The 12478-nt window shown below is 39.0% G+C and overlaps 1 protein-coding gene across 2 annotated transcripts in view; it reads right to left on the minus strand.

Annotated features, from left to right (window-relative positions):
* Positions 1 to 12478, minus strand: part of CDH13 (cadherin 13) — a 451056-nt gene that overhangs the window by 23081 nt on the left and 415497 nt on the right. For both annotated transcript variants that reach the window (XM_027685001.1, XM_027685000.1), the window contains exon 11: positions 8744 to 8886. In XM_027685001.1, coding sequence (XP_027540802.1) covers positions 8744 to 8886 — 143 coding nt within the window. The remainder of the gene's footprint in view (positions 1 to 8743; positions 8887 to 12478) is intronic.

A 12478-nucleotide genomic window follows, 5' to 3' on the forward strand; every position in this document is an offset into this window, starting at 1 on the left:
TTTGAAATTAAGAAGCCAACAGCATTATGGATGTCCTGTTATTTTGTCACACACAGATACGGCTGCGTTTTCCCTGCCATGGAAATGTCTCACTCTTTGTAAGGGCCAAGGCAAGTGTTACACACAAACAGAGAGAAAGGAAATTGCTTTTGTTCATTTGAATGACTTATTCTTTGGTTGGTTTATTCATGATGATTTGAACAAAATCTTTCGGTGATTTATGAAGACCTCCAAAAGAAAAATAAGCAAAAGTCAAGGTCATAAACTGAAGCTTGTTAAAGCGCATGTCACAAAACTATAACAAAAAGTGAATAAAGGAAAAATGGTCACAACATATCCATTGGGAATGTAGGACTTTCACAAATTTGACAGTATTATGCTGTAGAAATAATTCAAAAATCCCATGATCTCCAGACAGCTTTGGTTTTGAAATGAGATATCCACAGCATATTTTAATTCCGAAGTAAAACTTCCTTTAATTTGTATTTTAAAACCTTACAGCTGAAAGCAGAATTAATGTGCAAACCAAGGCACAAAGGGCTCTGTCCAACAACCCTTGGGAGCAGCTTTTCCAAAGAGCTTTGCTCCCACTTTTGTCACTGCACAGAATTGTCCTTCCCTCCTGAGGCCAAACACTTTAAACCTTTAGGTGTCTTTAGAGCCATTTGGGATACAGAAAATCCCAAACTCCTGCTGAGGTTCCCACAGGTGGCATATCTGGGAATATCCTATGGCAAACACAGGAGTGGAACAGTATTACTGATGTGTGTAAAAGCTGCTGAAACAGAGGCTGAAGGATGAATAATTTCATCCTGAAACAAAGTGAAAGCCTGGCATTGAATCCTGATTTTAACAATCTAAGGCAAGACTGGGAACCCTAACTTGGATTTCAGTCTCACTGAAGGTCACTTGTAACTACATTTAGTGAAAAAATAAATAGTTTCAAAAGAAATATTATAGAATCAGATACTTTGCATACTTCTTTATGGTTGAATTTTAATGAAAAGCTGTGCAGAATCCTATTTGAATTATTACTGTAAAGTCTTAAATTATAAACCCTCTTTGGAATAAGCCAGGTGTGTTTTTTGATATTTTTTCTTTCAAAATTGGGTCTTTAAAATATTTTTATTTTAATATTTAATGGATATTATAAACTAAACAAATTGGGTTATAATAAGAACATTCATCCTGGTAAACAAAATTTCATTTAATTTGTGAAAAAACAACAAGAAATCCCAAGAAGCATTTTCCCTTCTAGTTTGACTTTTTTTCAACTTTTGCTACCAAACTTGACTTGATCTAAAATGGAACAACTTGCCCAAGGGACAATAAGGATTATCAACCACAAAAAAAGTACATTTCCACATGCTGTGTGAAAATGGACTTTAAATGAATCAGATGAAAGTCAGTTTACATGTAAACAACATAAATTATTTAGTGGCACAGCTAAGGAACAAAGCTTTGATAATCACCTACCAAGAAAAATGTCAGACACACAGGTCAAAAAGTGTTAAAGCTGGGAGGCACTGGGCCTGTGTGTTTTCACTTCTATTTAGGAAGTTCACCTAACAGCATTGAAAGCTAAACACAGCAAACCTTGTTTATTTACAGATCTAATGGTTTACATCACAGGCATCAAAGCACAGGAATATTCATGTAAATGCCTTTACGTAACAAAATGTAACTAGGAAAAAATATGAAAAAAGGTATTTAATTTGAACTATTATACTTTCTGGTTTGATTTATGTTTGAGAACATCAGAAATGTTGGATTCTGGTAAGAGTTACCAAATTTCCAAAGGGGAAAAGTCAACCATTCTAGAGAATCCAGCTGCTACATGGATTTAAGCCACAACACTGCTGGGAGCCACAACAGTTTTTAGGAAGAATGGAGGATGAACCACCCTCTTTCACATGCTCATTATGAATAGTAAAAAGACTTTTGTACTCACTTCTTCTTATTAAATTAAGCTTCCAGCACCATCAAATTAATATATATTATCTATGCCCTTCTATGCTATGATGCAAAAATTACAAGGCCATTTAATTCTCAGGGCCATCAATAGAGTATCCATTGCCATATGGATTCCCTCTCAAGCTGGAAGAGTGGAAATTCATTTATTCTAAATTTTTATGAATTTATGAATTTATATACCAGAATATTTATGGTTTACCATCTAGCAGCAGTTGTTTATCCACTTGCACTATCCCTTATGTGACCCAGAAAGCTCAATTCCAACGCTTTTTTCACCTCTCCTACAGTTTTTTTGCTGGGTAACAAAGTTACACAGATACAAAATGAGTGAGAAATTGTAGTAAAAACCATTTTTCTTCATATTTAAGCAGGAAAAACTAGCCTTTGAGAATTTGGGTTGGCTAATTTCTGGTACAGTTACCTTTACCCTGAACCATCATGCATGAAGCCTTATCTCTCAAGAATTCTGTAAACTGCAGCTGAGTGACAGTCACATTGGAGGTCAGCTTGGAATTTCCTTCATTTTACTCCCATGTAACCTACAGTAAAATGTAGGACTGCCTAGGATATCTCCTTGGATGTGGATTTGTCACCAGTTTCTCTATTTTCAGCTTTACAGTTCCCTGAAGGAGGAGGTTTAAGAAAGAAAAGAGCGTGGTAGAAGTCCCCAAGTGGCTTGGAGGGAGCTGTGCAGCCAGGCTGTGCTGGACATGGTTAGGCCAGGAAATATGTTCTGTTCTCTCTTTGAAATAGAATTTCAGCATCACTGAGGGTGGAAAAGAGCTCTGGGACCACTGAGTCCAACCTGTGACCAATCCCCACCTTGTCACCCAGCCCAGAGCACTGAGTGCTCTTGGTTCCTTGGACACCTCCAGGGATGGGGACTCCACCACCTCCCTGGGCAGCCCCTTCCAATGTCTGACAACCCTTTCCATGAAGAAATTCCTCCTGATGTCCAACCTGAACCTCCTCTGGCACAGCTTGAGGCCACGTCTTCTTGTCCTGTCACTACTTGCCTGGGAGAAAAGCCAAACTCCCACCTGGCTAAAATGTCCCATCAGGGAGTTGTAAAGGCAAATAAGGTCCCCCCTGAGCCTCCTTTTCTCCAGGCTGAGCCCTCCCAGCTCCCTCAGCTGCTTCTTTGTGACTTACATACTTCAAACCTGGACTGTGAGAAAAAGGGCTTCATGCTTTCTAATGATCCTGCTCTGAAAATCTAAACACAAATTTCTGCCTCGTCCCTCATGCTGTTTTTTTTTCCCCTCCATATGCTGTTTTTCTACTCAGAAAATATGTGCATACTCGGTGATTTGGCAGCAGGTCCCCTCTCTGCAGGCAGCAATCCCACTCAGACAGGCAGATTCCATTACTTTTCGTGTTCAAGCTGAACTCTATTAATGGTTCAGCCAAAGCAAATGGAACCAGTAGAGTGGGAAGACACCAAGATCTGGGTTTGCTGCTCAGAAAACTGTTCTCATCAATGCCATATGCTGACATTTTCATCCCCAGTTTCCCAGGAGTTGAAATTTCCTGTGCATTTTCCCTATGTATTCGTATAGAGATATTTTTTACAGAATGCATAAAATAAATAGCCTTTAAAAGTTACAATCCTTCATTCATTCCCTCAGATAATATATGCAGATCCTATTTTTGAGTAATTACATTTCCAAAGAGCACAGCTCTTTCAGCATATCAAATTGCTACTGACATATGCCATCCGTCTTAAATACTGTTTTCAACATTCTAATTTCTTTTTCTAATCATGAGTCCGTGATGACAAATTAAAACAATATTTTGTGTGCAATTCATATTTTACTGAAATTTAAACGGCAAGAAAAGGATGAGTCTTCAATTTATTTTCTCTTCTCAATTAATACAGCAATTAAGATAAGGGGGATAAAACTGGCTTAATTGGGTTGCCATGGTAACTAATTGCCTGATTTCTTCAAAAATAGCATGTTTTAGGTGGAATCAATCTATGGTAATTTAATTATGTACATCATGAAGCAAGAAGACAGGTTAGATACATGTAAGGAAAAGTTCTAATTGCAAATTGCTACACATCTCTTTGTTATTCCGTGTTTTTCTAGATGTTGTGTGTTACTGTTCATCAGGCAGAGAACAGAATGGTAATTTTTTCTCTTTTTAATGAGTAGTAGCATCAAGACTTGCACAATAAATGAGATTTGGAATTGCTTGGGTGTAGTTCAGCTGGTCTTTGGAAACAAGGGAAAATGTGAACATTAGACCCTGATTCAGTACTTCTTTATTTTGCTCAGGAAAACTGAAATAATGCTCCTCATCTTGCCAATTCACACACGTGCAACTGCCAGTCAGACAAGCAACATCCGAGCTGCTTTTTATTTTTAACTGGCAAGTGAAGCTCTCAAGGCAAACACTGAAACCACACCTATGGAATCATATCTCTTTATAGTCCTCCTGCTCTTTTAACCTTTCCCTTGCTCAAACACACACACAGACAGGGTTGTTTCCTCCAGCTCAGCCCTCCTGTGGGACATCCTGCCCTGACTGGGGTGGTGACATCATGTAGGGAAAAACTCACTTCCAGAGAAGAGAACAGTTGTTTTCCCCCACGCAGCACTGCTGTGAGAAACAGGGCTTACTGGGATTTCGTGGGTTTGAAGCTACATCACCTAAAAATTCAAACCCTTAACTCCATCTCTGACCATCTTTAGCATCTGGAAGAGCTGGCACATTTTTAATGCCATTTATTCTCTGTGTTTCATATAGCAGAAGTGCTTATATTCCCAATTTTTGTCTCAGTAGCTCCCTGATGATGAGAACAGCAGGAAAGAAGGTGCCACGCTCACTCTGGATGAAAGGATCTGTCTCTGTGGGAGAATATTTCTCCCTGGCTTTGGAGGGGTGGTAGCCCACCAGGGTGGCATGAGAAAAGTGAAGCTGATAACTGCATTTAACCCAATCAGCAAGATTAGTGTGCCATCCCTTGTCACCAGATGACAGACTTGAACAGCACAGGTGTTTTTTCCGTGTACCAGGCAAAGAAAGGTAACCAAAGATTTCCTTCTAAAGAGACAGAAAAAGCTACACAATGGGGATATTAACTGGGGCATCCTGCCCTTTCACAAAAGGAGTGATTATTGCATAAATAGGCTGAATCTGGGGATATTTTATTATTCATGCCTCTTAAAGAAAAGGGAGAAACCGATTTTAGCTTTTTAAGATTTCATATATTTCCCAGGTATTTTTTAGCTTCACCTCCAGATGTGTTTTATTCCTTCCTTCCTTCTTCTAACTAACTTGTGACTCAAACTCTCAGAATACAGAGGGATAAAGACCTTTCCTGTGGGCTTTTTATCATGACTGACCTTATGAGGAAAACCTACAGAAATTCTGCTTTATGATAGTCACCCAAAGTGCTCCGGTGTATAACAGGATGTGCAGGATGACACCACCACATGGTCATGCAGCAAATCTGGAAGGTTTGCTCATGCAGATTTCTCCAATTCAAATGCTTTCTTGTCTGTATTTCACATAGATATGTTTTACAGATATACTCCCAATAATTGCCTTTTGTGCTTGTGACACTGCATTGGGGTCAGTGATTAGTGCTAAATTCAGGGAATAAAATGATCACTTTTGCTAATTGAATGAAACCTCTGCTGTTTCCCAAGTTTGCATAAACCTGACTTTGTCCCATTATCAGCTCATTCTCAGATTAAACACAGTTCATGACACTTTAATGTGTTAACTCTGCTTCATGATATTTCCTACCAGTGTTTAATTTCTTCTTTAATAGACCAGAGACTCTGTGTCCACACAGGTCTTTAATAAAAAGTTTTTAAATTCTAAAGACACTACCTTGACCTTTTACTGAAATCAAATGTACAGAGAAAATTAGGATACTCATTGCAGAAGTCCTTTTTAAAAGTGTAATTCACCCCCATAAATGGTCAAAATTTATTATCTATAAAATTAACACTGTTTCCATCAAATTTGGTCTTACACATTGTTTCAAGTGTGTTTGGGAAGGTGCAGGAACTATTTAGATCAGAAATAATATAATTCATACTTAACTACCTTTACTTGCAGTTAATTTGATAATGCTGAGAAATAATATCATAAAGGTCAAAAAGAATCTCATAAAGAACAAAATTATTTCCTGCAGTGGAATGACTCCATTTTCTATGACTGTGCTATGGTTACTGTGCTACTGGTAAAGAATAGTTTTGTGATTTACCAAAAGGAGAGACAGACGTGATGGATTTATATAAGGAACTACCAAGCATGAAGCTCCTGGTTTTACTTCTGACAGAAATCTCCAACATTTTACAAATAAAAAAGATGTCCTGACATTTGTTCCCTGCACTGAAGTGCAATAACGAGGAGCCAGTGCTGCTGGGACTGATGACAGATTCTCTATTGACATCAGCAAAAGGGGATGAATAAAGTGTCATTGGGAGGTTTGTTTTCAGCTGTCTCCACTCCAAGATAGCACATGAATGGAAGGTCATTTTAAAAAGAGGTGATCATGGAATAGGATGGCATGAATTCCCACCGCTGGACTGTGCCATGGGCATCACCTGAGCTCTCTGTATTCCCCAGGGAAGACAAGGAAAGCCTGTGGCATCTCAGGCTTCAGATTTGACTTAGAGATAAGATGAGAGGCCAAAGGAAAGAATAACCTCCATTGAATACTTTTGAAGAAAGCATGTCTCCTTAACTAGGTGTTTTTGTCCTCTCCTCCCTTTTCACCCCAAGTCTTTTAGTCCAAGCAAATGACCTGATCTCTTGGAAATGCCTCTAAATTTTCACTTTATTACTCTCTTTCATTTGGCAATTCTTAAACCTGCCTTTGGCTGCCCTCTCAGTTCAAAGTCCTCACCATATTCACTGGCATTAGATGGGCTCCACTTATTAACCTGAAGAAAGGGATTTGCAGTCTGTGGACAATGCTTTAAAGAGAGCACATACAGCTACCTGATTTTTTTTCCTTTTTAAGTTAATATAACCTTCTTTTAAAGTCCTGAAAGAGTTCTCTATTCATTTCATATCGTTCTACACAATTTGGCTTCTCATCTAAGGTAATATTTCTTTTCAAGATGGACATTAGCTCTGATAGGTAAGGAAATGAAATGGGTTTCATAGCTTTGCCTGGAAATAAGTTGGGGAACACTCTCTAGGGATATTGTCAGTCCCAGCTGTACCAGCAGGGGACAAGGCAGGGGACCTGCCTCTGAGCTTAATGTTTGGTGATTAATCCAGAGGTGATACAAACCACAAGGTGAATATCAGCTATTTAAATTGTGCTGTTTATTCCCACTTCCATGTGTGGCTGGGCTACACACAGTGAAGGAGTACAATGCTTGGGAATGATCATTATTAACATCTTGGCATGACAGGACTAAATGCACACACATAGTTTCTAATTACTTCATTCAAAGAAGTCAATAATGTTGGAGTGGATGAACTGCACTGACGGGGCTGTGCAATCACAGTAAACACAGTTACAGCCATTGGAATGGAGCGGTGACTCAATACCTCATGTGAAGAGGATTCCTTTTCTCTCTTGCTCTGCTGTTCAGCTCACTGACACTTCTTTCCCTTTCTCTCATTTTTCCAGAATGGAAAAAATTCTGGGAATTTAGAGGGGTCGCCTATCAGTGAGGTTCTGGGCTCAGAATAGACGAGCAACACGTGTTACTGCCCTAAGCACAACAGAAAGGTCTTCCCCCAAATTCACCTCATTCAGGCTGGTTTCCACAGACAAAAACATTCAGCCTCTTGCTCCGTCTACTCTCTTTGATGATATCTCACTCCACCTTTAAAACATGACTTTGTCCTTTTGGTAACCCCTCAGTAATATTATCCCAAATTTTTACTTTCATTGTGAGATGACATTTCCCAGTATACCAGATTTTAAGATGCATTTTAAAAAAAAAATCCCTATCCAATAGCAAACAAATGACAGAAATATGTTTAGTGCTACATTTTTCCATGGAAATTTCCTAAGGAAAATATGTATATTAATATATAAGTAAATCATCATCTCAGCAGATTTTTTTTTTCTGTTATACTTAGGGCAATATTTTCTTTCTCCTGTCAGGCCCTGCAAGTGTTCCCTGAGTCATGTGGTTACAAAAATGTAGAATTGCTCTCCTAAAAAGAACATTTGACAATTCATCACCAAGGCTAAACCAGCTGCAGCTGTGAAAAAGCCTTAGCATATTAGCTGTTATATTACAGGCAAATCTTTTATTTATTTTGTGCCTTTAGGTCTGGAGGTTTGGAATGTTCAAGATTTTCTCTTTCTCTCTACTCCAAAGACACTTGCTGAATTTTTCCTAGACAGCTTAATTTTGATTCTATTTGACAGAAGGAACTTTAATACACACAATATGCAAAAATTGTTGCATTTTAACAAGGGTTTTTACTCATGTTTTTATTGTCACTATCATTGTATTGAATAGAATAGAATCCAGCATATCAGGGATGAGCTGTTATTGGTATTTGGGTGCCTCAGGCTCACTGACTGTTCAAATATTGTGAAGAAATTAACTCTGATAAAGATGACTTATTACTTTCCAAGAATGTTCCCAAACTATTTATACCTAGAATTAAGATCTCAGTGTAGTAATAAACCTGTGAGGTGTAAACTTAAATTAAAGCTGTTGAAGCAAACGCTTAAGTTCACACGTGCACCTTCCAGATCAGAAAGTTTCAAGCAGGGGGGAAAATTATTATTGATAACAATATATTCATAATCTTATCCATGCTAGTTACTCACCACTGTCTATTGCCAGGAAGAGGGCAGTGTACACATTGTCCTGCACGTAGGGAGACTCCCGATCCAGGACAGCTGTGGTGCCAATGGTGCCATTGGTGGGGTTGATTTCCAGCCAGCCTGCTGGGTCCTTGTAAACTGAATACCTAAATCAAAGTACAGCAGTTGTTAACAAATTATAGATCTGAACATAAAACAATCACATTGCTACAAGGGAACATGTCTTTGCACTCACTGGCTTTCGTGGGTGGATCTCTTAATAATTCAGAAATAGAATCTAAACCTTGTGCTTTCCCTTAGGGGTAGTTCTTTATTGCTAAACTTAGCAGACAGGAGGAGAAGTTGTAGACAATTTCTTTGGAAATACATTTGTCCCAAAGAGTAGTAGAGAATTCAATATTTAAAACATTATACTGGACCTGTGCTATACAGCCAGAGTACCTGAACACTCGCAATGGGCCTCTGCATCAACACTGGTATGTACAGACTTCATGAATCCCATCACAGTCATCCTTTTTCCACACTCAAAATTCTGGTTCGACTAGAAATAGTATTTTTAATTTACTTTTTTGAGTGTTTTTCATTTTTTTTCTTACAGCTGGTTAGATATGTACTAAATTGTAGGGTGTGGTATCAAAAAGAGAATTGGACAATGAATTCATCAGGTCTAACAGGAGGTGGTCACACCCAGACCCTGTTTGCACACATTTGTTCTGCAGTCTGGGATCTGTAGTTTCTTTCTGATGATTAAATTCAATCACATGAATGTGGCCTAAATCAGGATTTGGAAATGCTGTTTCCAAGATCCCCCAGTAAGAAATTCCCTGTTGTGCTTTTTTCCATTAGTCAGCACAAATATTCAGACCCTGAAACTGGAAATGTTTAGGGACATTGTGGAGTTTACACACTAAGAACTTCCCTGCTTGACTGAAGCAATAAGTGCAAGAATGTTCATGATTAGGGCTTAATTCTATACTCAGTTAAATATATTAAGTAATATAACAACACAGAGCTGAATAAACTGGTACCAATTCCCTCTCCAATTAAATGTGTTAATATTTTAAACCAAAACTCCAATCATATAATCAATACTTAGGATAATAACCTGTTTATCTTTTTTGTAGTGAATTGTTATAGGTCATAAACAGCCATACAACCTTCTACAGACATTTTAAATTACCAGTAATTGACATGGAACCTGTTATTATTTAGTGAGTCTGTGCCCAGGCAGTGCCTCATAGTGGCATTCACCTGAAAGGTGTCCTGTGCGAAAATCCTGCCAAGAAAAAGATGTATCAGTGCAACCATGAGGGAATAAACAAAAATAACAGATTGTTAGGGGGTAAAAAAAAAAAATAAAGTAAGTAAAATGAAATAAAATGGCAGCTGCCAGAAGAGCAAAGAATAAATTGCAAGTCAACAAAGACAGACATGGTCTCACTGAATGTGTGTTTCAGAGGTTTGCTTTGGTGTTGTGCCCTCTGGACAGAGGAAAAATAAGTTGCCAGATCCCTGGAGCAGAGTGTTGGGATGTCCATTATCACAGGTAAGGAAGTGCTGACAGACAGCCCTGCCCACAGCTCTGCTGTTCTTTACCAAGGCTTTGCTTCAGGCTTCAAAAATGCAACTTCCTCAGGGCTGCTGAGCCTGACTGACTTTGCCGTGGTAAACAGGGGCAGCCAGAGCCAGGATCAAAGCTCCAATATACACAGCCATGAAAAAATTCCACATTTTTATGAGCTGTTTTTATGTTAAAATAAGTTAAAGGACAAAATTGGAAGCCAGGGCCTTTTGGAATTTATAAGAAAAAGAGACAAATAGGAAAAACTGTTGACTTATGCTCCCACAAAAGTCACTCAGAGTTTCACCACTGCTTTCCCCAGGAGTGGAAATGATTCCTTAGGGAATATGTGGAAAAGAAGCAAAGGAAAACACTAGTGCATAGTGAGATATTCCATCAACCCAACATGTCCTTCCACTTAATAGCCATTTAAACATTAATCAATACCCCAGCTTTATCTCCAGTAAAAATGAGTGCCTGGAATAGCAACAATGCAGATCATTATTTCATTTCGCTTCTTTGTTTCTTCTTTTATAGTTGTTTTTATAACGTTGCAACAAAAGGTATGCACAAAAATATGAAACAAGGGCAGCCTAAACAATTCCTAGTCTATTGTAAACCAGCAAATTCTCAATTAACCCTGAAACCATTTCAGAAGATTCAACACTTCCAAAGTAATGAGAATGTAAAATGGATTGTATTATCTTCCCTGATTGCTCTACAAAGCACTATTGGCTGTGCAAATAAAAAACTGAATAGTATAACCTGTGATTTGGCACAGGATATCGTAAAAGTAGTACTTTGTCTTTCCCACCACATTTTTTACTTATTGTAGGAGCATATTGCAGTACAGTTAAGATGATTGTTCTTTGTTCCATTTTTTGAGGGCTCTGCCAGCAAAAGAAGAGACCCATTACAGAAAAACACTGTAAAAATAGAAGTATAGAATACAAAGATTCACTTCCCACTTTTGACTTTAGTGGGATCTGCTGATTCCACAGCACTTTTGAAAATCAGACCATTTTTTTTGGTGGTTAAACATGAACTTACCTGCCTGTGTGTACCTGCTCAGTTGTCTCAATCCTAAGCACTCTGATACATCTGCAGGGATGTGTGCAAACTATGTTCTCTGCTGTGTCAATTACTGTTTATTTCTGTCTTATTCTACATTGCAATTGTGAAATTTAGTGCTGCTTGTGGACTTTATCTCATCGTGGTTTGCTTTTTTTTTTTTTTTTAAATTTTAAACCATGCCAACAGCTTACAGTTCCCAAGGGCTTGTATGATGACAGGGTAGGGGCAAGAGGGTGTGACATATTTTGACTGTGACCTCCTTGCACTAGGTTATTGTCCTTGCAATATGTTTAAGCCAGACATTGTAAAGAAAACAGCACAAACAATTCCCACAGATTGGAACTCATCTCCTGCAATGTTTAAATAAACACCTTAAACAAAAAACTGCAAAGAGATGCAGAGAGGTTGTAGATGCAAAACAAGAGAACATAAAGCAAACTATGCACTTGGTCTGTTTGGTGCAGGACTAAAATGAAGCAGCAAATACATGGAAATAATTTAAAATTTATAAATGGCCTCTCCCCCCTCCTGTAACAGAGGAAGATAATTCAGAGGACAGCTCCTGGGGCTGCTCACAGACGTGTAGGGTGCTGGGGGCTACAGCTTGATTAGCAAAAAGATCATTACACGCAACAGATATGGACACAGAAACCCAACCAGAGCCACAGCCCTGCAGCAGCCACAGAAAGGATTTCTCAGCCAACAGTGCAATAGCCCAGGGTGTCCCAGGCCAGCAGCCAGGCACAGTCAGATGCTGCTCTTGGCAAGGGCTTCCAGAGCCTGGGAATTGCCAGACTTTTCCCATGTTGTGTCAAGGGGTCTTGGCTCTTATGCTTTGACAGAATGAGAAGGAAGGCAAAACGAAGCAGTGCCAAATCTATGTTGAATGACACATCTGAGCCAGTCTGGTGGGCAGCACTGACCAGAGGTAAGGGCAGCGAGTCTGTCAGGCTTGGCAGTGTGGGGAGTTCATTCTGGTGCATCTGGAGAGCGCTCGAGCCATGGCCTGCAGGGACTGTTCCATCAGAACCCACAGCAGAGAAGTCCTGCAGTGGCACTGGCCCCATGAAATATCTGTCTGACTCCCTAGTTAGGCTTTGTCA

This window comes from Neopelma chrysocephalum, unplaced genomic scaffold (assembly GCF_003984885.1).
Source record: "Neopelma chrysocephalum unplaced genomic scaffold, ASM398488v2 Primary Assembly neopelma1_68, whole genome shotgun sequence".
Lineage (NCBI taxonomy): Eukaryota > Metazoa > Chordata > Aves > Passeriformes > Pipridae > Neopelma > Neopelma chrysocephalum.